Source organism: Pelophylax lessonae, assembly GCF_965119305.1.
Source record: "Pelophylax lessonae genome assembly, chromosome: 1".
In the NCBI taxonomy this organism is placed as follows: Eukaryota; Metazoa; Chordata; class Amphibia; order Anura; family Ranidae; genus Pelophylax; species Pelophylax lessonae.
The window spans coordinates 257,685,821-257,713,633 of NC_138768.1; the positions used below are offsets into that span (position 1 = coordinate 257,685,821).

Below are 27,813 nucleotides of genomic sequence, written 5' to 3' on the forward strand. Positions count from 1 at the left end.
AAATTCAACCTTGGTTTCATCCGACCATAACACATTTTCCCACAGGTTTTTGGGAGACTTCAGATGTGTTTTTGCAAAATTTAGCCAGGCTTGGATGTTTTTCGTGGTAAGAAAAGGCTTCCGTCTTGCCACTCTACCCCATAACCCAGACATATGAAGAATACGGAAGATTTTTATCACATGTACCACACAGCCAGTACTTGCCAGATATTCCTGCAGCTCTTTTGATAGTGCTGTAGGCCTCTTGGAAGCCTCCTTGACCAGTTTTCTTCTTGTCTTTTCATAAATTTTGGAAGGATGTCCAGTTCTTGGTAATGTCACTGTTGTGCCATATTTTCTCCACTTGATGATTCACTGTGTTCCATGGTATATCTAATGCCTTGGAAATTCTTTTGTACCCTTCTCCTGACTGATACCTTTTAACAGTAAGATCCCTCTGATGCTTTGGAAGCACTCTGCGGATCATGGCTTTTGCTGTAGGATGTGACAAAGAAAATGTCAGGAAAGATCTACTAGAACAACTGAACTTTATTTGGGGTTAATCAGAGGCACTTTAACCACTTGCTGACCGCCTGGCGCATATATACTGTGGCAGGCTGGCTCGGCTGCGCAAATTGCTTTACCTGTACAGCGATCCTGGGGGGCGTGCCCTCACCATTCGCTAGCAGGGAAGCTGATTCACGGGGGGCCAGCTGCCGCAATTACCACTGGGCACCCTCGATCGCTCCCCGTGGAGAGAGAAAAGCAGTCTGCTGTTGTAAACACAGCAGACCGTTATTCTCTCTGGAATCAATACAGAGTGCCTGTGTTCCTCCTATTTGAGATCACAGTTCTCGGTGTTGCTTCCACAAGCCCATCTCCCTCAGTTAAAAAATCACCCCCTAGGCATACAGTTAGCCCTTTGATCACCCCTGGGTTACCCCTTCTTTGCTAGTGTAATTTTTACAGTAACAGTGCATATTTTTAGCACTGATTACTGTAGTAATGTCACTGGTCCCCCCAAAAATGTCAGTTAGGGGTCCGATCTGTCCACCGCAATGTCGCAGTCCCATTAAAAATAGCTGATCGCCGCCATTACTAGTAAAAAAAGAAAAGAAATGAATAAAAATGACAAATCTTTCCCTTAGTTTGTAGACGTGATACATTTTGCGCAAACCAATCAAAATACGCTTATTGGGATTTTTTAACCAAAAATATGTAGCAGAATACAAATTTAGCCTAAAATGATAAAAAAAATGTATTTTTACATTTTTTTTTTTATTAGGAATGTTACATAGCAGAAAGTGAAAAATATTGTTTTTTTTTTTTTAAATCGTCGCTGCTATAGCGCAAAAGAATAAAAATCGCACAGGTGATCAAGTACCACCAAAAGAAAGCTCTATTTGTGGGTACAGCGTCACAAGACCGCGCAATTGTCAGTTAAAGTAACGCAGTGCCAAATTGCAAAAAATGGCCTGGTCATTAAGGGGGTAAATCCTTCTGGTCCAGAAGTGGTTAAATGATGGCTGGTGTATACGGACTCCTATTTAACATGAGTTTGAATGTGATTGCTTAATTCTGAACACAGCTACATCCCCAGTTATCAGAGGGTGTGCACACTTATGCAACCACATCATTTTTGTATTTATTTCCCCACCCCCAAAAAAAAAATGTAGCTTTGTCTCATTTTTTTTCATTGCAGAAACCTGACTCTTTAACAGGGGTGTGCAGCCTTTTTATATCCACTGTATGTGCGGCCACGGGTTCATGCCTGGGGTCCTGTGCGTGTCTGTTCACCGGTTCAGGTGCAGTTCAGGTCTGAATTTTTACCTGAATTCGCACCTGAACCGTACCCAAACACGCACAGGACCCTTTTGCAATCCGCCCTGGACCTGTGTGAACCGGCTCCATTAAGCCAGTCACACTCGCATGACATGCGAATTGGATGCAGGAAAACTCGCATCCAATTCGCGCATATGTGAACCCAGCCTAACAGGAAAATTTGAGACTCCTAAAACCAGTTGTTGTGTCTCTGGATTTAAAATCATTTTACCATGCAGCATTCATTGAATTAATATTTGGTTGTACATCTATATCATATTCTAACTTTGAATTTCTTAGGTTTGTGACAGGTTCAAAGCTGGATTTAGACCATCAGAAATGATGCAAGTACAGGGAAAAAAATCTTAACTACAGCTACTACACAACCAGTATCAATTGTCTAGAATAGTGATGGCAAACCTTGGCACCCCAGATGTTTTGGAACTACATTTCCCATGATGCTCAACTACACTGCAGAGTACATGAGCATCATTGGAAATGTAGTTCCAAAACATCTGGGGTGCCAAGGTTCGCCATCACTCTAGAAGAAACTGAATTGAGTGGTTTATGGCTTGAATGTTCTGATACTATAGGCATGTTTTGTATCCCCTAACACATTTCCAGCATTGTATAATTTCTTAGAGATGAGGCAGCTCTGTTTTGCAGTTGTAATAAAGTTTAATCAAAAGCCACATAAAAAATAGTTTTTCTTTTTTTCTCATTAAAAATGACTTTACATAGATTCTGACATGAAATTGTGTTGCTGAAGTGAAGGGCTTTAAAAGTAGGGCTTTGTTCTCTTTATCCTGGCTCACAGCAAGGAAGCCACATTTTCAAGTCTGTTCATTTCTTACATACTGCAGCACCTGTGTGACTGTCGGACATCTTGTGAAGGTCATTATGCTCGTTTATTCAAAATGGGATAAAATCAAAGACAGCTATTCCCCCTTCTCTCCTTCTTCTGATTAATTGCCTCATTCAATTTTGACTTTATTGCTGTTAAACATTAATTCAGCAGGACCTAATAATGTATTCTGTTATGATCTTGCTTATGCCTTAATGACAGTGCCGAGCCATTTTTTTCCTTACTGCAGAGTGGGTCTGCACAGTATTATCTGACCCAGCTTGTGTGGTTAAATAGATGCCTTATTTGGGTAAATTGAACTAAGCTAAAATATGCCATTTGAGGTTTATATGCTTATATTTGCTATTTAGACAGTAATAGAGCAGTTTGTTCCTTTGCAGAGAAATATTCGTCCTGATGAATCAAACTCACTGTTTTCTCCTGCTGGGTAAGATGTTTGTTTCACAGGGCAAATTAACATATAGGAAAAGCTACTTATACAGTATCTCACAAAAGTGAGCACACCACTCACATTTTTGTAAATATTTTAAAATATCTTTTCATGTGACGACACTGAAAAAGTGACACGTTGGGAACCGATCCGACCTGTGTGAGGTTGTTTTACCGTTGGCGATGACCTGCGAGTCACGTTGTTGTTTTTGTTATTTTTGCACTTCTTACTCTTTTATTCATGAAAACTAATAAAAATCTATTGAAATTAAAAAGTGACACGTTGCTACAATGTAAAGTAGTGAGTGTACAGCTTGTATAACAGTGTAAATTTGCTGTCCCCTCTAAATAACTCAACACACAGCCATTAATGGCTAAACCGCTGGCAACAAAAGTGAGTACACCCCTAAGTCAAATTTCCAAATTGGGCCCAATTAGCCATTTTCCCTCCCTGGTGTCATGTGGCTCGTTAGATTTACAAGGTCTCAGGTGTGAATGGGGAGCAGGCGTGTTAAATTTGGTGTTATCACTCTCACTCTCTCATACTGGTTCAACATGGCACCTCATGGCAAAGAACTCTCTGAGGATCTGGAAAAAAATAATTGTTGCTCTACATGAAGGCAGCCTAGGCTATAAGAAGACTGCCAAGACCCTGAAACTGAGCTGCAGCATGGTGGCCAAGACCATACAAAGGTTTAACAGGACAGGTTCCACTCAGAACAGGCCTCGCCATGGTCGACCAAAGAAATTTAGTGTACGTGCTCAGCGTCATATCCAGAGGTTGTCTTTGGCAATTAGATGTATGAGAGCTGCCAGCTTTGCTGCAGAAGTTGAAGGGGTGGGGGTCAGCCTGTCAGTGCTCAGACCATATGCCGCGCACTGCATCAAAGTAGTCTGCAAGGCTGTCGCCCCAGAAGGTAGCCTCTTCTAAAGAAAGCCCGCAGTTTGCTGAAGACAAGCAGACTAAGGACATATATTACTGGAACCATGTCCTGTGGTCTGATGAGACCAAGATAAATGTATTTGGTTCAGATAGTGTCAAGCATGTGTGGCGACAACCAGGTGAGGCGTACAAAGACAAGTGTGTCTTGCCTACAGTCAAGCATGGTAGTGGGAGTGTCATGATCTGGGGCTGCATGAGTGTTGCCGGCACTGGGGAGCTACAGTTTATTAAAGGAACCATGAATGCCAACATGTACTGTGACATACTGAAGCAGAGCATGATCCCCTCCCTTGGAGACTGGGTCGCAGGGCAGTATTCCAACATGATAAAGACCCCAAACACACCTCCAAGATGACCACTGCCTTGCTAATGAAGCTGAGGGTAAAGGTGATGGACTGGCCAAGCATATCTCCAAACCTAAACCCTATTGAACATCTGTGGGGCATCCTCAAACGGAAGGTGCAGGAGTGCAAGGTCTCTAACATCCACCAGCTCTGTGATGTCGTCCTGGAGGAGTGGAAGAGGACTCTAGTGGCAAGCCGTGAAGCTCTGGTGAACTCCATGCCCAAGAAGGTTAAGGCAGTGCTGGAAAAAAAATGGTGGCCACACCAAATTTTGATACTTTGGGCCCAATTCGGGATTTTCACTTGGGGGTGTACTCACTTTTATTGCCAGCGGTTTAGACATTAATGGCTGTGTGTTGAGTTTTTTTGAGGACAGCAAATTTACACTGTTATACATGCTGTACACTCACTACTTTACATTGTAGCTAGCTGTACACTCACTACTTTACATTGTAGCTAGCTGTAAACTCACTACTTTACATTGTAGCTGAATGTAATTTCTTGAGTGTTGTCACATGAAAAGATATAATAAAATATTAACAAAAATGTGAGGGGTGTACTCACTTTTGTGAGATACTGTAGATGTTAGAGGGCAGTTGGAAATACCGGCAATTTGTTCTAAAAACACGAATGTTTGGATAACCCGAGTATACATGCTTATTGCTCTGAGGCAGGAATAGAGGAGAACAGCCAGACCTTTTTAGTGCCAGATTATTTCAGAGAGGAAAAACATTACCAGTCAGTAAAAAATATCCAGAAGGTTTATAACTACCCCCTTCCCTAAAATCAGTAAACTGGTGGTTATGCCTGGTGCTTTCAGCTAGAAACTTTAAATGGGGGTCATCTCACTATGCAAAAGATCAGGTGAGAGTCCTATTTGTTATTACAGTAATCCTTTGAAGGCTGCATGAAGCCAGTTAACTGTTTGAAAAAGACCATTAGCTATAAGTTTTTTTTTTTTTTTTTTTTAGCAGACAGACATTAGCTATAAGTTTAAAGAAGCGCTGTCACATTATAAACTTAGTAATAATCAATCCATAATAGCATGTATCACATGGTACCGGTAGGTACTTATTATTAGATCCTTATTAATGTGCATAGGGAGCCCCTGAATCCAGGCATATGCTGTTGCCCTATAGTTATGTATCGCCCTAACTGTCTTATGGACTACTAAGGGAGTTGTCCTTTACTGGTCAGACACTCCCAATAGTTTATGGGATAACAGGAGGCAAGACTCTAGCTCCCATTCCAAGCTGGCAGAAGCCTAGGCCATAGTTACAGCATGAGTAAAGGGTAAGAGGCATCACAGGCACATTAAAAAGGGGAGGGGGACTTAAAGCAGAACTTCCCTATGTGGGAGAGGCTTCGCTTTAACTTAAAGCGGAGTTCCACCTAAAACAAAAAAAAATACATAAAAATACCCCCGGGACAGTCAGGGCTAGTGCATTCCACAATGGATAGCCTCTGAACTGTCCCGGGTTGCACTTACCTTTTAGAAGAAATACTTACCTTGAAAATGTATTGTCTAGCGCTGCCATCTCAGGTGTGGGCAGCTGAAGCCAGCGCGATCCTCTTCTGCATCCTCTTCCGTCCTCTTCGGTCCCACGATGCACTGCACCGGCCCCGCCGTCACTTCCGGGGCTGCAGCGTCATCCCTGCACAGCTTCTGGGCATGCCCAGAAGCTGTTTAGCAAGGTATGACGCAACTGCACCGGAACTGAAGTCGGGGCCGGTGCAGGCGCATTGATTCCTGGGAGCGATGACGTTCAGCTCCCAGGAATCATTGCAAGCCAGGAAGTGATGACTCGCCAGGGCCGCTGAGGGAGGAAGAGGAAGTAAGGTAAGTATATTATCTTCTAAAACAAGGTAAGTAAAAAAAAAAAAAAAAAAATTGCGATTATCCATTTGTTTTTCAGGTGACCCGGAGCAAGAAGATGGACCAAAGTTAAATTTTAGGGTGGAACTCCACTTTAATATGTACATATTCCTTACATGTTAGGTAAACCTTTCTTATACCTCTGCAAGATCTAAGTTAGAGCACTAACCAATGTCATGTGTCCTACCAGCATGAATCCTTATGGCAGCATTGGACAATCCCAGTACATCCCCTTATCTTAGGAACTTGAATTCGAAACCAACCAAAAGCCTTTTCCTCAGATGGACCTTCCTTAACGGGGCCTAAATGGACCTTAATTTATGCTAGGTTCACACCTTAACATTTTTGTAGCCTGTGTTTGCCTGGGCACAGCAGCCCAATCAAATGAGTGCATACGTTTTAAAAAAAAAAGAGGCATGCACCTTTTCAAAAATGCAACCGCAGGGAAATTGCATTGTCTTTTTGACTATGCAATTTCCATGTGGTTCTCGCACCCGCAAATGTGCTGGGATGCTTGGGGGTGTTGTTCAGAATGAATGAATTTGGCTCCCGGTGGGGGAACAGATATGATTCCCGCAGCCACAAGCATAGGTGTGAACTTAGTGTTAGTGGTTGTTTTCTTTTAAAACCAAATTGAATGCACGTGTAGGTTTATTAAAAAATGTTCATAGTGGGTATATTTATCCTTTAATTACTGTAAATTCCTGGCAACCTTAGAAAAGACCCTGGGAATCACAAGACCACAAAGAAAAAGAAACCAGCAGATCTTGTTTTCAACAATAGCATGTGTCCTGGAGTCCTCACATTATCACTATGCTGAAAAAATGTACAGCCCACTTAATAATGATTATTAAAGAAGAGTCTTTGTTGAATGTTTCATGCTAATTAGAAGGTTTGCTTTGTTTTGACTTCATTTTGTTGGATTCTTTTCATTAATTGTCTGTTCCTTGGTGCCTAAATATGGCTTCTAGGCCATAAGTACTTCATATCATTGCTTAAACACTGTGCTTTTATGTACAAATTTCTGGCTTCAGGAAATCTGCCACAGAGTCCTGCCCCTTCTTACTAAAGCTATCTTCTTAATACGCCCTCACATTTGTAGAAGAGACACACGTTGAATTGCAGACAGCAGTGGGCCAGACCCATTACATGCTATACATGCAGCTGGTGCATGTAAGAGAAAGGTTGGCATGGTTCGCTGAAACACATACTTTTAATAAGATAATCATGGCACCTGCTGGAAACCTTACTTTTAGATTAAAGAACCTGGTTCAAGTTTCAAGCAAGGAGTATGTTCTTCCTCATTGTCATGCCAGACTTAAGAATGTCAAAAACAAATTCAAGCTCATGGGATGGGTGTACAAGAATACTTGAAGGTTAGATGAAAAGTAAAGCTGGTCATATACGGATTGAAATTTAGTCGGTTCAGCAGGAACCAGACAAATTTCGATCCATGCATGGGCACTGTGGTTGAACAGAAGTAGATCTACCAAATGACGTATGTCTAACCAGCCTGTTGGAAAATTTACACTTGATTAGCACTGCAAGCTATAGCCTGTAGTGCTGATCAGTGTATTCTGAGAGCGGGGAAGTCTCCCAAGCTGTCAGAATACAATGACACAGGGGGAAGGATACACCCATCCACCTTGAATGTGTGGATGGGGGAAGCAGGTCCGTTTTTTCCTTTAATCCCATGACTCATCTATGGCCAGCTTATCTCTTCTTCTGGTTGGACCATATCCTGGTTTCCTTCCACAGCGACAACATCAATATGTTTAGTAACCCCTTTCTATTGACAGTGGTCATAAGCTAGAAAATTCTTTCTATTGGTTTACAGACCACACTACAAGTTTTTAGTAACAGACAGACCACTGCAATAATAAATGCATGCTTCTATATTCAAGTTAGTCCTTTAATCCTTAAGGGCATTTGTAGTAAGTTCAGTTTCAGCTCTTGAATTGTGAATCATGTAATTTGCTTCTAAGAAATTACCTAGTTTTGGTTACCGTATTTTCCGGCGTATAAGACGACTGGGCGTATAAGACGACCCCCCTAATATTCAAGTTAAAACATAGGTTTTGGGCTATACTCGCCGTATAAGACTACCCCCCTTCCGAAGCAAGGCAACACCATTGAAAAACATCAGATTTCTCCTAGATCTCCAAGGTACCCCAAGTACTGTAATACATATAATCTCTCATAATATCTCCAAGGTACCCTAAGTATAAGTATTACCAGTAGATGTAATCTCAAGACACTGGCTGTGCGGGAATCCTGTACCGGTATACCGGATGTACCGTAGCTTCGGCTACATACAGTATACCGCGCTGAGCCAATCACAGTTAGGGATGTATTCTATTATTGAATGCAAAGCCTGCTCGGATTGGCAGAGTCAGAGAGGCGGGCTGATGTTACTCCGCCAATCCGAGCAGGCTTTGCATTCAATAATAGAATACATTGCTCTCCCTGATTGGCTCAGCGCGGTACACTGTATGTAGCCGAAGCTACGGTACATACGGTATACCGGTACAGGATTTCCACACAGCAAGCATCTTGAGAGATTACATCTACCGGTAATACTTATACTTAGGTTACCTTGGAGATATTATACTCGGCGTATAAGACGACCCCCCATTTTTGGGGGATTTTTTTGAGGTTCAAAAGTAGTCTTATACGCCAGAAAATACAGTATTTGCTTAGGCTCCGTTCACATGTAGGCGTTTTTGGGGAGTTTTTCTGCTCTAGGATCAGCTCTCAAAATGCCCAACAAGATAAATCCTATTCATTTCTATGGCCCCTGTTCACATCTGAGCGTTTTGACGCTGTGAGCAAAACGCCCAACGCTCAAAAAAGTACATGAGCTTCTTTTTGGGCAGATTACAGGCGTTTTCCATTGGTCTCTATTCAATCTAAAAACGCCTGCACAAAAAAAGCCTGTAAATCGCGGTAAAGTCGCGGTAAAAAACGCACGAAAACGCTACGCTCAGGTGTGAATGTAGCCTTAGTCTCCTTGCTAGAGAGGAATTGTTAGGCCATAAGGTCATCCTATCTCCTGATTGAGCTCAGTGCTGGTAATAGACATTCCATAATATACTGCAGATTCCAAGTGCACAGTCATTTTTTATACAAAAGAATGGAAAAGGCTTTGTTAAATGGCTATTCTCTCCTCTACCAGCCTAAACTGAGGTAGGAGATAGGCAAGCCTCCATGAAGGCCTAACCACCGGGAACTGGGCTCCCCTTTCTGCTCTAACAGGAAGATAATGCAGCTTAATAAAAGCATGCACAGCTATCCTTGAAAGATACCTCTGTGGTATTATTACAGCTTCACATTGGAGATTCATTTTCTTACAAATGCCCATTTGTGACAGATTCTTTTTGAGAAGAAAGAAGTTATTCAGGTTATTTTTCCATGGCAAGGTTAGAAAAGGTAGGCTATCAAAGATCATTGTTAAAGGCTAGAGCCCTACATTTTCTTAGCTCCCATTCTATAAAAACGAGTCCTTGAGTCATCCTATGCCGTTGTGGGTTGTTCAGGAGATTATAATCTTTCTTGATTGGGATTGATGCCTGGTAGTAGAATCTGCCAGTGTGTCGCAGACATATGATTTACTTTTTTGTTTTGATGGCATATGTAGTCTACTATAATTGGGGTGCCTGGTGTTTTTATGGCTCATACAGTACAAGGCATTGTCTTTTTTTTACTATGATGTTAGCCTTGCAGCTGGCAGTGTTCTATAATGAAGCGACCCTGCCAATCAATGTACTCTGCTCTGTATTACTTATTACTAAATTGAAAAGGGTGTTTTACTGCTTCAATAAAGAGCTGATATGGCAAGAGGTGCATTTTTTATACAACTCTATGAACTTTGTCATTGAAAACATTATAGCCTTGAATGTGAGAGCACAGAGGAAAGCAATATAATTTGATTACCTATATTAATCAAGTAGAGTACAACATATAAAACCAGTAATGCAAATGTCTGACTGGAGCCAGATAACCATCTTGCGCATCTCGGGAAGATTTATTTTCTGTAATATAATTCATTTGACATGAACGTATCCTCATAATTGCAGTTGCTATGCAGCCTTTTTATTCTCTCTGTTGTAAGGATCTGCCTGTTGGTAGGAAAGCCTTGCTGACTAGAATTAAAAACAAAGATTTGTGCGTGGTAATTGTTCTGTGTTTTCATTAAATGTCTAAGCTGGCAGAGTCATTCTGCCTTAAATGCTGTGTAAATGTGGAGAGGCATTTCAGGGCATGTTTATGTAACTCAGCACATAAGACTACAAGAGGCATTTCAATTTATGGAAAATTCAACTAAGGATCCTATTCTAGTGTACTGGTAACATTTTTTAAAAAAATTCACTGAATAAATGTGATTTCTTACACATATTTGTAGCCGAATGCTATGTAGAATTTGTGAAAGCACCACAGAAGCCTATTTCCCAAAATTTGTCCAGCCTGTTTTAACCTCTCCAAGGCCAACCATACACAAATTGAAATTCCTGCCGATCAGTCTATGGGCAGGCTGGTTGTCCTGAAGTCCATCAATCAACTTCAGGGCAACCAGCCTGTTGTTTTTTTTTTTTTTTTTTTTTTGTTTTTTTTGTGTGTGATCACTTTGGGTGGCTATAGCTGCCGGCAGTGATCATTGTATTCTCACGCCTGGGGCATTCATTTCAACAAGGTTATATCTGCAATTAACATATTTTAGGCCTGTTATTTACCTGTAAAAGCCTCCCTATATGTAGACATTCAAAAGCTTTGAGACTACAGCTGGGTGTCACCATTCTTGATGTGATGTCAGCAGCCTCAGCAAAGGCAGAGCTGTCATTCAAGTGACATTCTACAGCACATGTGTCAAACGCAGTAACCCAGGGCCAAATCTGGCCTGCCAGGTCATTTAATGTGGCCCTTGCACCTCTCCTGCTGCTGTAGCACCCTCCTCACCTCTGCCCCCACCTTGTCTCAACAGTTGGCAGCAGAGAGGACAGAACTCCTACATATCCTGCGTCTTTCTGTGCAGACTCCGCTCCCCCTGCTCTCACCCTGCAGCAGACTCCAACCCTACCCTGGTTCTCCTTCAGACTCTGCACTGTCTCTACCCCCAGCTTCTTCCTGTCAACAGCACATAGTAAGGGGGGAGGTAAGGGAGGGTGGAGGACTCTTGACCTCTGATAGGGGGGAGGACTCTTGACATCTGGTCTTACAGATACAACCGTAAACCATAATGCTGATGCAGCCTACAATGAAAGTGAGTTTGACATCCCTGCTTTATAAAATTCCCCTTCATTCCTCCCCTGGCAGCTTAAAGCGGTAGTAAACTGCTGTTTTTCTTTTTTTTTTAAAACACACAAGGCAAAGTTATAATGTGCTAGTATGCATCACATTATTTGAAGCTTACCTTAAAACTCAGCCCTCCAGTGGCACGCTGTCACTGCTTGCAGGGCTTCCATCTTCACCCGGTCTTCCTTCCGGGTTGGCAGACTCCAGTTCTTTGATTGAAAGACTTGCGATGATGTCACTCCCACGCATGCCACTGTAAGTAAGCATGTAAATCCTTGATTAGGGTCTCTTACTATTTCTGTTTTCTGTGAACTTTTGAAAGTTGAAATCTTGTTGGTATGGGATACTATAGATTACATAGCATAGTTGCACTTGTTTTAGAAAAAAAAACAAAAAACTTAACCAATAAATTTATAGTTCTGATTAGTGGGCCAACAAAACGAATTTTTTAATTTGCAGTCCAACTACACCCACTATAGAAAATGTATTTTAGGTTGAGGTTACATTTAGCACAGGTTCACACTTGTGCGTCTGCGTTTTTAATGCATTTTTATGCTTAATGCATTTTTGGCCTAATGGTCTCCTGTGACATCATTAGGCGACGTCTTCCTTCAAGCTTCCTGCTTCCTTTCTTGGTTGTTCGCCTGTGCTTCAAAAATTAACAAGAGAAAATTGCATATAAGTGAACAGGCACTTAAGTGGGATTCCTCTTGTGCAAGTTAGGCAACGCATGAAAAATCGCACAGAAAAACATTTTAAGAGCTACCTGTATCTAATCCAACGATTCAAGGGTAATTATGTTCTAACAAATATAATTCTGTATGCTACAGTTAGCCTTAACTCAGCTAGATATGGTTGATTACAAGTATGATAAGGTACACAAGGCTATATATAACAGAAACAAAACAGTTTGATCTAGCTCACATTTTAGATATTAGATATGTGAACAGTCGTATGCATATTTCTGAATATACATGTAATATTTGGCTTCCTGCTATGTGGAACAGTATTTTTGGTTACTGTAGAAGAGATTGGATGAACAGAAACATAGGTCAACTCCAACCAGTGTGGTATGTTCTAAACTCTCTTCAGAGAAAGTCATGTAAATTGTTGTATGATTGACAACATTTGCTGTTTTTCTGTCGTATACCTTGAAGCTATTGTGCAGAATTTAGCACACTCGTGTTTTGTCATCCATAAACCCTGTGAGGTTGTTATTGGAAGTACTAACTACCAGACAGGTTCTAGAAAAGTGTGCTAATATAAGTTCCATATTTGCTCTAACTGACCTTCGAAATTTGTCTACACTTGAGTGAATGGCTTCTCTATACGAAGTAAGCAGCAGAGTGAATTTAATTGGCAAAGTTAAAAGTCAATTTGTAAATTTATGCATTTCTTTACATTAATGGACTAAAACTATCTTCTAATTAATTCTTGTATACGTCTCTTCTTTTCATGAAATAACACTTTATATCCACCTATAATTTTATTTGATTTGGTACTAATTCTAAATATATTGGTAGAGTTCTTCTTGACAGCTATGTGTCATCCTGGGACAATCAGAGCTATTACTATTTCTTGTAACATGTCATTAAAAACATAAAATAATAAAGAAAGCAGTAGAACTGCATTGTTACTAAAGAGGACCAGTTGTGTTAAAGGTTCAAAGAAATGTATGCATAACACCGGTACTTGAAATTGCCTTCAGTAATACTTGACTTTATGTGGGATAGAAATGGGGCTAACGTTTGTAAACTACATTGCGAATGGCCTCTTTAGTTTTATTTTTTCTTTAGTTACAATCCTTATGTTCTTTTCCCAACACTGCTTTAGCATGACCACAATGACTTGTGTATTAGGGGATATGCAAGTTAACTTTTAACAATTTATTCGTATTGTATTCCAGATCAAAATGGTTGTGTTTTTTTTTTTTTAAGGGTAAGTTCACCTTTTGAAAAAATAAATGCACATGATTTTACAGGAAAAAAAAATGTGTATTTATTTATGTTTACAGGAGCCTGCAAAAAGTTGCAACCATGATAGTGGATCAGTGGTGCAGTGTCAGGCTCCTGCAAACTCTCCCTCCAGCTTTCTGAGCATAGCTTTGTACAAGCTTTCCGTTAGAAAGCTAGAGGAAGAATAAATTCACCGCAAGCATGCTAATCAGCGCACACTCACAGTTTATTAAAAATTATAAGGTAGGCGGGACTTGTAGTTTTTCTCATTCACAAATCTCTGTGAATGAATGACACAGCTGTGGATTTAAAATATGACCACAACTGCTGGGGGGGGGGGGGGGGGGGGGGAGGAACCACCGTCCATTGTCAAAGGGGGTAGTGCTTAGGAACATGTTACAGCCCAGCATATTACATTGTACACCATGTTTCTAATAGTGAATGTCCCCTTTAACAATCTACTTTAATCCCGAAATATAGTTACATAGTTAGTCTGGTTAAATAAAGACACAGGTCCACCTTGGTTCAACCATTAAAAGGGGAAAAATCCCATAATCTTATATACACAATCCTATACCCACAGTTAATACAGAGGAAGGCAAAAAAAAACCCCCCAGGAAAGCATGATCCAATTTGCTCCAGCGGGGGAAAAATATCTTTCCTGATCCCCCATGAGGCAATCAGATAATCCCTGGATCAACTATCTAAAAATATTTTACAATCTTTTTCATTATTGGCAACATTTTTATTTTTAAATGGCTTTCAAACTCTTCATGGTGTAGTCATGGGTGTCTGGGCATTAAAATGTTGAAAGTATGTGCAGAAGGGCAGGTTAGGGATTTTGTCTGTATTACATTTGTCCTTAGTCTGTCACATATGAAGACTACTTGAGACTATTACTCTTTTTAGCACTCTCTTCTGTATTCTTTGTTCATGGGCACTCCAAAAAAATCCACTTCCTGATTGCTACTTTGCAATGGGGGCTCCTGAGAGAACATGGCAAACAGACTAGAAGATGCTTCATTGCCTCACGAAATGAGTTCTGCCGCTCAGGGCCTCTGGCAGCTGACAGAACTAATGCAGACTATGTTTCTCAGTGTTTTTCTCCTAACTTCCTTTCACACTTTCTTATTCCCTAAAAAGTACTTACATTAGGCCCAGTGGTAGTACTTTGGCTTTACTGGAAAAGTAGAAGATATATATATTCACATGAATGATGAAATAATGTGTATAATATGATCTTGTATAAGTATAGTCTGTAGTGTGGAGCATGATGATAATACCTAGCTATGAATATGTCTGGTTTCTTACACCCACCCTTTTATGATTTATTAAAGTGCACCTGCCTGCATATATAATATTTGTGCCATTTTATACGCCAACAGTATTATAAAACGAAAACATTGTACAGGAGCGACCACTGCAGGCTTGTTTTTAAAGATGCAGGCCCTAGGACTATTTTCCTGATCCTGGCTTAACTACCTAGCAAGTCACTGACCTTGAACAAGTATGAGGAGCAGAAGTTCAGACATCCTACCCACAGGCTTTTCCAGGCTGGGGGTTTACTCTGTAGTTCTGCTGGGATGTCAGTTATTCTGTCAAGCTTAGAAGCTTTGTCATAATCATAAGACTGGTGTGCCTAGACAGATAGGTAGGTTGGGGGGTATGATACTACACATAATAGTATACTTAGTATTAGTATTCTGTTCCGTCCAATTCCCCAGAAGCGTCAGATGACATTGATTTTTCACCCTACTCCATGATACAGCCAATTCCAAGTGGAATAAGATCATGTTACCAGTGGGGTACCTCAGGGATCTGTACTGGGACCAATTTTGTTTAATATCTTCATAAGTGATATTGCAAAATGCCTCGATGGTAAGGTTTGTCTTTTTGCTGATGACACAAAGATATGTAACAGGGTTGATGTTCCTGGAGGGAAACGCCAAATGGAAAAGGATTTAGGAAAACTAGAAGAATGGTCAGAACTCTGGCAACTGAAATTTAATGTGGATAAGTGCAAGATAATGCACCTGGGGCTTAAAAACCCAAGGGCAGAATATAGAATATTTGACACAGTCCTGACCTCAGTATCTGAGGAAAGGGATTTAGGAGTAATTATTTCAGAAGACTTAAAGGTGGGAAGACAATGTAATAGAGCAGCACGAAATGCCAGCAGAATGCTTGGATGTATAGGGAGAGGTATAAGCAGTAGAAAGAGAGAAGTGCTTATGCCGCTGTACAGAACACTGGTGAGACCTCACTTGGAGTATTGTGCGCAGTACTGGAGGCCATATCTCCAGAAGGATATAGATACTCTAGAGAGAGTTCAGAGAAGAGCTACTAAACTAGTACATGGATTGCAGGAAAAAACTTACCAGGAAAGGTTAAAGGACCTTAACATGTATAGCTTGGAAGAAAGAAGAGACAGAGGGGATAAGATAGAAACTTTTAAATGCATAAAGGGAATCAACTCGGTAAAGGAGGAGAGCATATTTAAAAGAAGAAAAACTACCACAAGAGGACACAGTTTTAAATTAGAGGGGCAAAGGTTTAAAAGTAATATGAGGAAGTTTAAGCATGCATGGGATAGGCATAAGGCTATACTTCATATAAGATAGGGCCAGGGACTATTCATAGGATTCAGATATGTTGGGCAGACTAGATGGGCCAAATGGTTCTTATCTGCCGACACATTCTATGTTTCTATGTAACCTTAGTGTTGTTTTTTAAAGTGTGTGCAACGAGTCAAAATGGAGAATTATACAAAAAAAAAAAATGATTAGGTAAACCCACATGTGCTTTTTTTTTTTTTTTTTTTTTTTTTTTTTTTTTTTTTTTTTTACCACTACAGTTTCTTTATAATGGCTTTTGAAATTTACAGATGCAGAATTTGGATGAAAGGTTTAGAAACACTTTTTGAAAGATAAAAATTTTATTTTATATACAACTATATAGAGAAGACCAAAATGAGGGACAAATGAGGAAGAAGGAGGGACAGACAGACTTTGTTGCAAATCAGGGACAGTCCCTCAAAATCAGGAACAGTTAGGAGCTTTGTGGATGTAACCCAATGTATATATGCCTACATCATCTATAAACTGGCTTCTGAACCCAGGAAGAAGAGAGCAATCCAAGAGGGTGGTTCCTCAAAGATGTCGCCTAGATTTGTAGAGCTGCCAAGCAGCTGTAGGGTCTTTTCACACAGGCTTTCTGCCTGGTGGACTCCGCTTTTCTCAGTGGGGGATCGATCCTGGCTGAGCAGGCGGATGACAGGTCCGTCTCCGCTCATTGTAGATTGGAAAGTGGAAAATAGGGTTACCATGCATCTGGGTTTCACGGACCGGATCAAATCGGATAGCAGCAAGTGTCAGCGGACATGTCATCGCTGACATCCGCTGCCCCATAGAAGTGCATGGACGGTCCGATCAGGTCCGCTCAAAAAACTTACAGGCGGACCTGATCGGAAAGCCTGTGTGAAAGGGGCCACAGGAGAAGCTGCAAAAAATAGGCAACCCTCTTGTTATTTATTGGTGAGGGAGGCTTTTCAAAACAGATGCATATGTATTTTTAATATGTTACTATTTTGGCTTTATTATGACATACATCATTTATTATATAGTCTTGGTATATACTGAACATTTTTGTGAAAGCCATAAATTCCAACTTTTTTTATTGTAGCTTGGTTTTTAAAAACCGGGAATTTAGACCTGAAATATTATATTTGCAAAGACCGAATAAATATGTGTTGCCTATTAACCTCTGTTCTGGTACAGCAACACAAGTGGTTTTGACTGATGTACAGCATGAAACCCATACATTGTTAAGCCATAGAGTGATCTCGAAGATGTATAAAAGATGTGTATAAATGTAAGCATATATCACTGCTCTTCTTTTTAAAGTATTGTCTGTTTTAGAGAAAAGTGAATTGTACAAGACTGTGTTCAGATGCAAATCTATGTGAGAACTTTTTAAAGCATTGTTTTAAACTGTACATACATTTCTATAGGATTAGCTTTATTGCCCAGCTTATGAATGTAAACACCAACAATGGAAAAAAAAACATAAGGGCTGCCTTAGGCTCAATCTGTTCCTCATAGCTCCAGCTATGCTCTCTTCAGCCCGTCTGCTGAAAGGCCACAGGGAGGACCGGACTCATTTTATCAAACTGTCAAGGAGCCGCTAGAGCTAAGAGAAGCACTCTCATGCCTGCGGCGAGATCGAGACAGCATTCAATTTCCATCCCTGTTTCATTTCCGTGTTGCTGCCGGGCAGCTTTGGATCTGAACTCAGTGGCTCTATGCCATCCAGAAATGGCTTGTGGGACCCTCCAAAGGATAGAGTGGTGAAATTGCTGCTATAAATCAGCATCCCCTCCTGACTTGGCAGGAGCTAGAAGTTCTGGCACTGCGGCTCTGCGGCTGATTTGAGTCCCATTAGCAGGTTTTGCTGTCAGCTTGGCTCCGGATAAAACCCTCCTCTCCTATCATCGTCTGGTACCCCTGCAGATATGAAATCTGTGCCAGGCTGAACAAGTTGCTCCACCCTTCTACAAAGCCATGCCAAACTCAAGAGGAACAAGATCCAGAAAGAAAGGAGGAGAATGTGGGGGAGTGCCGAGGTTCAGGGAACTTGAAACAATAGATGCTAATTACTTTTCTTTTTTGTGTCTTTAATGAATATGAGCTTGGGAGAATTTAATAAAAGTGAAATTCTGCACAGATGAAGGTACATGCCTCACACACAGGACCTCTTGCCTGTATTAGTCTTCTACATAACATGGGTTCTTAAGAAGCTGGCACACTTATTGTATTTGCAGAAAAGCAAACGTTGAATGATAGTTTAATTAAGTTCTTTCTGGACCTTTTGAAGTGAGAGACAATTTTTTTTTAAAAGATTTTTATTGAAGTCCAGCATAAACACATAGAATTACACATCACAGCACAATAAATGCATCATGTAGCACATACTAAGAGGCAGAGAAAAAAAAAACATCCAAAGCATCTCTCCATGTACGGTAAGGATCAAAATTTCCACCACTCAGCCATTGTACATTACAAAAATAAAACCATGTGAACAGAAGGACTCCTTTTGTAATTTAACCTTGTAGCCTACAACACAGCCAAAAGAACAACCTGGCCTCTCCCCCTTCTCCCCCTAGGGAAAGCAAAGAAGAGGAGGCCATCCGGGCAAAACAGAGCCCAGTTCCCATTCCCTTTTTGTGACCATTACAGAGGAACCCCCCATGTAGTATCCATTAAACATTAGCAGGGCATGTGGAGAGCGCTGCAGGCCCTCAAAGTTGCAGTACCCAGAACCCCAGCCCATCCACCCGCTAGTTGCATTCCCTCCAGTTTAATCATCAGCAGTCCCCACCAACGTAGCAGTAGAGTCAACCCAGCGATACCATATTTTCCTAAATTTCTTGGGGGACCCCCTAGCCTCATATGTCATCCTGTACAGTACAATGTCGAGAGACAATTTTAAAAAGGCATGAAGGAATCTAGGCCTTAGATCATCATGTTTCTTCTTCCAGTTATAATTGGTAAAAGGAAAAGGTAAAATGGAACTGACGGCAAAACTGGCAAAAAAAGTGATCTTTATATGTTATTATATTGTACTAGGGCTTGCATTTGAAAATAACGTATCTTTCAGTACAGCACTGTATGCTTAACACATTTCAGCTTTAGTAACTATACAGCCACATTTCATCCCATTTTCTCAGTTACCTATGTACATGGCTGGACATGGGGTGGGTGGTTAGAGCGGCTGCCTTGGGTGCAATGGTGTACTGGGGGTGCCTAACTTCTGTTGCAAAGCTGACCGGAGTAGTGACAGCGTCTGTGATTTTAACAAGTGAGTGATTGCTGGGTGTAGGATCCCCTAAGTGTGCAAATCATGAACGGGGGGGCAGTTTGGCATCCCTGCCCAGGGCGCTGGATGACCTAATCTCAGCACTGTCAATGTACATTGTAGATGTAAACCCTAACTGAATGACATTTAATTTACTAAAGCACTGTGTCTCATAAACAATTTACCATTTTTATTTCAATAAGAAGTATACATTTTTTTATCATTTTGCAGCCACATCTTGCCTCTATGCTTATTCAGTGGTGACCTTATGGTATTTCTCAGGGCAAGCTTTTGATGGTGACACCAGTGAAACATGCTTGTGTCATGTGGGTTCAGATGGCCACTTGGAATCATCCAAGCCCATGTGACAGAGTGCCAATGCTTGAGAACAGTTGAGAGATAGGGACACTTTTTTACCCAATAACAGGAAATGACGGAACAAGGGCCCTAATAACAGGATCACTAGGTGTTATTTTACAGTAATGTGCAAATGTAAAAATATTAAAAATAAATTAGAAATTTTCAATAAAGAACTTCACTAAGTTAAAAAAAAATTAGATGTCAGCCACTTGAATAGTGAGCTGCTGGTTTTTACAAATCAGATACTTAGTCAATGGATTACAGCACTATCTTGCCGCAGCCAGTTCTTCTCACTGCTGTGGGTCCCTGGTGCTGCCTTTTTGGATTTGGGAGCTGGCAGTGACTTCCTCATGAATCTCAATTGGCTTCCTGCTGTACGTACATGAGATCAGTCCAGCATACGTGTGATGTATCCCAGGAAGCTGTGGATGCGGGGTGGAGTGGGACGAGCAATGACATCCTTGCCTAGGCAATGCTTCAGTAAATGGATACCCATAAAAAATGATAGTACTTGGGGCCCCCAACCAAAAAGAAAAAAATGCAACTTGTTTTTAGGCTGTGTGAAGGCGCAAATAAGCTATAGTTTACTTTTTGAGCGAAGTTGCACTTTAACTTGTGCTTTTATGAGATTTTAATGATTAGGTTTACATATTCTTAAACATCCATCTCTGTCTGCTAGGTTGTTGGATCGTTAACTACTTTGTCCTTGCATACATCGGATCATTTCTGCATCATTTAGCATTGTTACTTTGGTTATGAGTTATTGTTCAGAACACAAATATTGATTGCTACCTTTATCTTCCTGATCATCGGTGACCCAAAATGTAAACAAAAGTATAGGTTCATTATTTTTGTACAGACTATGGACATTTTGTAGTTGTGCTATCTTATTGTGGGGTGTCTGAAGTAGAGTACTTTTCTTCTGTTATTTTTTTTCTGTTTTTTTTTTTTTGAACTTGGCATTTTATGGCAACATTGTGCTGTTAATCCTTGAAAACATCTGTGGTAAACTTGTGAGGTCCCGAGAGGTAATTTACTGGCTGATGCTTTCAAATACATTTATCCATCTTACAAAACACCTTAATTTGTGCCTGTCACGTTCCAAGCACAAAGCGTCCCAACTTGAACCTGCCAGGGGAGGGTTTTGTTTACAAAATGAGGGGGCAATTAGGCTGTGCTTTACAAACATTCTTGGTGGAATTAAAAGGCAATTGGCACAACTAAGCAAGTAATCCCTTTACAAGCTTTTCTGAAGGAGGCCCACTGGGCTGTTTACTGTTTAGTTTCTCCTCAGAGAGCGTTAACAGGGCCTTTTGGAAACTCCAGGTAATTGAGGCTCTTGTCTTTCACTGAGAGCTCCCAGAGCTGTCATCAGTTGCTATTCTGTACATTTCTTTACCTCGATATTTTGACAAGGGCTTTTGTCCTGACGACAACAGCTGCGTGGGAGGCAGAGCTGAAGGACTTTTTTTCATCTCCTTTGTGCAGGTCTTTTTCTCCATTGTTGACATTCCTCCGGGCACTGCTTGTGTGCAAACTTGTTGTGTGACTTGCGTCGTACTCTTAGCTTTTTTTTTTGTGCTCTGATGAAGATCAAGAATCTTCGATCATCCTTTTTTCTAATGACATTTTTTTCCAAAAAGGGTCTCTGGGAAACCCCTTAGGCTGGCTTGAAAAAGACCATCCCATCATTTTTGATAGAATTTTAACTCACAGAATTTACTCATAAATAGCGTATAGGGTCCATGCACACTGGGCTTAAAACAACGCCAGTTCTTTAGCAGAATAAAATGCTTATTTATGTTTTGTCTGCCTCTAAACACTGAGCTTAAATTATGCCTATAAATGTCCCAATGTGCATGGACACATAGGATAACATTAGCTGCATCTACAGGCAAAATGCTAAACTCCTCTAGAAGCACCGTTTTTTTTTTTTTTAAAGCCAGTTTGCATGGATGCTTAAAGCATTTGTAACCCTAAAAAAAATAAAAAATCCTGTTTCTTTAAAACATGTTTAACTGTAAGATGGCACAGTGCTAGTGCTGTGTAGTTTGTCCCATTGTATGATGTAAAATACTTGGTTGATCCTGCCTATTCCTGTGTCTCCCTGTGTGTGCTGACCATGGTAATCATGGCTACTTATACATGATACCGTGGTCATTTTGTGTACCTCCGTCACCCCGCTGTGTTCAGAGTAGCGATCGACCGATATAGTTTTTTCATTGCCGACACCGATATTTTTGTCATCGCGTATCGGCCGATGTGGGCCGATATTTTCGTACATTTAAAAAAACATTTTTTCTTTTTTTTTTTTTTTTTTTACTTGACAGGTACTCTTGTGGAGGGATCTGGGGGTCTAAAAGACCCCAAACCCCTCCTCTGCACTTAAAAGCATTCAAAACGCCAAGTTTGGCTGTCATTTTTTTTAATCTGACGCCAGTACCCGGAAGTGACATCACTTCCGGGTTTTTGCATGGAGACCCAATCGGAGCTGAATGCGGCATTGATCGGGTCTTCGGCGGCCATGCAGGCTGGTTGCCCGGGTCTTCCGGTGGGACGGGAGACCCGAGCGAGCCGCGGGAGGGGGGGGGATGTCCCGTACCGCTCTTTGTAATGACAGCCAAGCGACTTCTCAGCCGCATCGGTTGTCATTACAAGCCAGCCGACCGTCGGCTATGGACGCCGGTACTGGGGTGCTGCCTCTAGCTGCAGGCATCACTGCGGTACAATACTTTCCGGAATATCGGTACTATCGGCCACCTTGGTCCTCAGATTGGAGAAGGAGAGCGGCATGATGTGACCACACACTGGCAATGTGAAAGAAGGTATTTAGCTCCATGATTTAAAAAAAAAACAAAGACTCTGCATACTATATCTTATTACAGAGGGGCTGCCAGTAATTGTAATCAGTAACTTGACAAACAATTTAAACTGTATGCATGTGGACCATTTCTGCTATTTCTGTATTTACATCTTGCATCATTCATTCATGAAAATCTCTATTGTTCTACCATCATGGTCTTTGTAAATAGTTTTTAGCGTTCTATCTTCTTAGTATTAAGGATAGTATCTTACAGGACAGATGATAGTTATACAAGTTGAGTGATAAATGACTGGCAATATATGGACATATCTTTCACTGTTAATGATAAAAATTACCCATTGTTCAAACAGTTGCAAAGCCCCAACAGGAGCCATGTGTTCTGCTAATATAATCTGTTTTTCTCCAACTTGTAGGTTGAATTTGCAGTATATGAATCATTCTTCCATTTTTAGAATGTTTCACTCTCAGATTACAAATTTGGTGCTTTGCATGAGCCTTTGGTCCCCCCTTTGGACGTTTCTCCATTTTTGAATGTTTCAACCTGCAGTTACATTTATTTAATTTCATTGGTACACAAACTAATATGCAATGTCCGTAGTGGAAAAAAATGCATATCTTTCTAAAAAAATATTTCTGCAAATAAAAACTGAAAAGTCTTTATTGCATGAGTAACACCCCCTTTGCTGTGAAAACCCCTAGATAAGATGAGGTACTATCCCTTACTTTCAGAAGTCACATACTTTGTTGAATATTAATCACTTGCATTCAGTTAAAATGTCTAGTGATCACACATTAGACAATTATTTAAAAGGCACCACAGTGTTTGTTAGAAAATATATCTAAATAAACAGCTTCATGGCAACCATAAACTATCAAAGCATATCTGGGATAAAGTTTCAGACAGAATAGCTAAGATCCGGGTTTTGGTTACACAACATTATCCCAAAGTGTTGTAAAGTAAAGCCCCGTACACACGCACCGATTGTTGGCCGTAAATTTTCGGCCAACGTCCGATCGGCCGATTGTCGGCTTTTTAGTATGATGCTTCCGACAACCGACTGTGACTTTTCGGCCGAACAGAATCTGGTGTGCATGCTATAAAATCTTTGTTGCCCGTCACCAGAACGGCCGATTGTTCGTCAGTCAGTACAGATTTCGGCCGACAAAAGTCAGATGAGCAAGACTGGGCATGCTCAGAGAAGAAAAAACACACGGAAAGTAGACCAGAACATGACATCACTTCTGCAGTTGGTTGTTGTTGGCCGACAAAATTCGTGTGCAGTCTAGAGCACATTTCAACCAACACAACAACACTGGACAAAAGACGGCCGATCAGTCGGCCAACAATCGGTGCGTGTGTACGAGGCTTAAGCCATTTCCCAAAAATTTCCTCTTTGGCATTTTGCAAATGGCATGGGGGGGGGGGGGGGAGAGACAGAGCAAACGGGGAAAAAGGTCTGATGAGACCAAAACTGGACTTTTTAGCCTTCACACAAAACATGATGACAAAAAGCAGTACTGTTGATCATTTTGGTGAAAATAGCAGCACATTGTAATAATGAATTTTTTCATCAGCAGGAATGAGGAAACTGCACAGGAGTGAGGGAGGATAGAATCAAATACTGTTCAGCTGTAGATGAAAACCAGCTTTAGTGTGCCAGATTGAGACTGGGGCAGAGGTAAACCTTCCAGCGGGACAATGGAGATTTACCCCAGGAGACTCAACCCTGTAACTGTAGTCAAAATTTCTACCAAACATTAACTTTTAAATATTATTAAAAGATTATCATTATTATTATTAAATATTAAATTTTACTCTGAAAGAGCTACAGTAGCTAAAAAGTTCTCAGCATCTGACACCCTTCTGGCAGTACAGTACACAGACGGACCAGACATCCGACACTCCCAGAAGTGTCAAATGCTAAAGGCTCTTCAGCTGGCGTTGCTCTGAAAGAGAATGAAGAACTGAGGCACTGGCAGCAGGACAGGGTAGTATTATACCCCTTCTTTTACAGTTTTTATATTTTCAGAATGTGAAAAAGTCCACATTGGTTTATACTTGTGCAAGGAAATATTAGAAAGTCATACTGAAACTTTTTGTCACTTTGAAATGCTAATTATTTACTATGAATGCCACATGCCTTATCATTTAAAAAAGCAGTGAAAAGAACATCTGTATCATATGTTAATCTAATCAGCTTTCAGTTTACTGTAGTCAACTCAATGAAAAACGTTTCAAAATTGGTTCCGCTGCGCATAGTGGTTTTTGCATTATTAAAGTGATTCTAAAGGTAGGATGTTTTTACCTTAATGCAGTCCCTGCATTAAAGTAAAAATGACCCTTTGGCTATACCATCCCCTCAACTCCCTAAAGACATACCTGAGTCTTATTTTGATCCGCTACTGTGCCCAATTGCAGCAGTGCTGCTCTTTCTTCCTCTCCTCACAGTACTTAGTGAGAGCAGTGGGAGCCATTGTCTCCTTCTGCTCTCAAACCTATCCTGTGAGGAGGGAGTGGAGAGCAGGGCTAAGCTGTACTGTGTGCATCTATAGATGCACACAGCCCAGCTCGGGAGCGAACCCACAGGTGCACCCCTATAGAAAGCAGCTTCCTGTGGTGGCACGCCAAGAAGGGGAGGAGCCAAGAGCACTGGCGGAGGGAACCTGAGAAGTCAAGGTTCGCAGGAGCTCTGTGCAATACCATTGCACAGAACAGATAAGTATAACATGTTCATTATTTTCATTAAAAAAAAAGACTTAGTTACTTTAAATAAGCTTATTTGCAGTGCCTTAAAGGAGAAGTGTGGGAAATAAAAAAACATAAACACACGTACTCCCCTATATGGCTGCATCAATGGTAAGATGCTGCAGCTGTGCCCCACTAGCTCTAAGCCCGAGAACTGAACTGTCACATGATCACTAATCGTTCAGTTTTTAGTCAGCTCTGCTCTCTGCTCTGCCCTCGTTTTACTGGGCTATGGAGGAGTTGGGAGCAGCTGGCTCAGGCTCTCAGCGGTGCACTGAAAGGCTGAGCCAGCTGTCCGTCAGGCATCTGGGTGGATCCTGACATCATTGTCCAGATCCTTCCAGAGCCTGGACTGGCTCTGTGATGTCAGCTGTCACCTGGCTTTTGCTATCACCTGGCTTTGGCTGGTTTTGAGTCGGAGGAGTGCAAAAGTACGTGCACTCCCGTGACCCACAAGAGATGTATGACAAAGCTTCGGCCATACTTCTCTTTAAAGGGAATTGTATGGTATGCATTGATGATGAAACCCGATAATGCTTTTAGTTAGCAGTCGTCCAAATCATGTTATTGTATTGCTGGCACTCGTGTGTTGTGCATGCACAGGAGTTTTTCGTTTTTTTGTCATGTTAGGGTGTAAGATTCTCTTTTACCTTTCCCTCTCTTAATGGGTCTATCTGCTGACAAGCCTGGCTCTTTTCATAGACGGGTCTTTTATCTTTAGGTTTACTGTTGGTACTTTGGTAGTAGCATTCTAAAACCCCTGGTTAGAGCTCTTAGTGCTGCCTAATTCTACAGTGGTGTGTGATAATTTCACTTCTAATTTTTTGTCCTTTTAAGGGGCACTTTCAGTCTAAATGGTCAATTTTTTTTTTCTACCTGCAAGGTGACACCCATTTGGATCCCTTCAGGCAACTCCCCCCACATACACAGATAAAACACACTTCCCATCATCATCTTACAATAGTGGATATTTTATAGAACCCATAGAGTTCTATAAAATAGATGTCAGTGGATATTTTATAGAACCCATAGAGCTCCACTGCATTTACAGCTCAGGTTGTGTTTCTCAGTCCTTGCAAAACAAAAGCGATGGGGACCTCTTTAAGCGGTAGTAAACTCTGACATTGATACCACATTTAAGCATTGTATCAATGAAACTACTTGTTTTCATTTAAAAAGCCACTAATAGTATGCATCAAAATCGTTCTTACTTTTACAAATAAAGAGATTGTGAAACCCTCCTGCTTGTTCTTAGCCGTCGCCATCGCAACTGAGGTCTAACCCATTTGTGCAGTACCTTATTTCCTCCCTCAGTATGTTTCCCTGGGCATAATCCCATGCATGCGCAATATTCGCCATATCCAAGCCTTGTTTTCGTTCCTGGTTACTAAGGAAACCTTATGCAGCGAATAGGAGCCAATCCTGTTGCTGCCTTGCTCCAGAGTCTTGCTGGATCTCGGGGGTTGGCGACGACAGTAGGAAATGACACAGCCGCGGCATAGACCCAGCATTTTTCCGGCAGCAGAAGCTTGCCGGAAAATTAGGGCTAACGGCGCATGCGCGGGTGACATCATTTAAAAGAAAAACGATTAGTCGGGAAGGAAGCCGGTAAGAGTAGAATAAAAATTTACGATAAATAACATAGCCTGCTATTATTAATTTAGAGAAAAGTGATCAGAATGAGTATACAACCGCTATAAGGAGGCTTTGGCAGAGAAGCACTTTTGGATTAACATAGAAACCTTCACTTTAAATGATATTGTCCTCAATTAAAAAGTCACAGAGCCTGCTTACTGATTTCTGTAAATGGCTTTTACCAACCCTCGGATACTCGGAGTACTAGGCGCCGGCTCACTCAAAGCAGCCCTTAGGCTGGTCAGGTGATGGAAGCAAACTGTACAGCTCTAGCATGGAGTTCAGTTAAACGCAAAAGCTTCGAATTGATAATTTTTTCACTACGCACTATGGCGCTGTACCATAATATAAACATGTATCTGTAAATGAAATGCATTGTCTGCGCCAAAACCAAATGACTGTATTTGTAACTAACTTTTCTTCTTTTTTTTTTTCTACTTGCAGTGTGACAGCGAAAGTGATATCGACGATAAGGTAAAACTGAACTTAATTCCTGTTTTCTTTTGTTTTTTCGATATATTAGGGGCCATATTTTAAACGTGTTCAGAATAAAGCCAAGCTTTTTACCCCACAATGTATCTCTTTCCTAAAGTGTAATCCAAACTGACATGCATTTAATTTTTTAGCAAAGTTAATAACCATTAACATTGACTGCTAGTACAGAATAAAGGTTTTTAGCCAGGGTAAGTTTTATATAGAGCCGTCGGTATGATTTGAAGCATGTTGTAATGAAATGGCATGAAAAAACATGCTGGAAAAGGATATATAAATAATGACCAGCATTTTTCAGCACTGCTCAGTATGAGCAAACTTTTTTAAAATCACCAACTTCTGTGTATGTGCAGACCAGTCTATAATCTAATTTAGCCTTTGACTTAGGCCAGCCATAGATAG

General features: G+C 40.9%; 1 protein-coding gene across 9 annotated transcripts in view; it reads left to right on the top strand.

Moving 5' to 3' along the window:
* The window catches only part of FBRSL1 (fibrosin like 1), a 694,572-nt gene that overhangs the window by 469,165 nt on the left and 197,594 nt on the right, over positions 1 to 27,813 (top strand). For all 9 annotated transcript variants that reach the window (XM_082244088.1, XM_082244093.1, XM_082244090.1 and 6 more), the window contains one exon: positions 27,364 to 27,393. In XM_082244088.1, the coding sequence (XP_082100214.1) occupies positions 27,364 to 27,393 (30 nt within the window). The remainder of the gene's footprint in view (positions 1 to 27,363; positions 27,394 to 27,813) is intronic.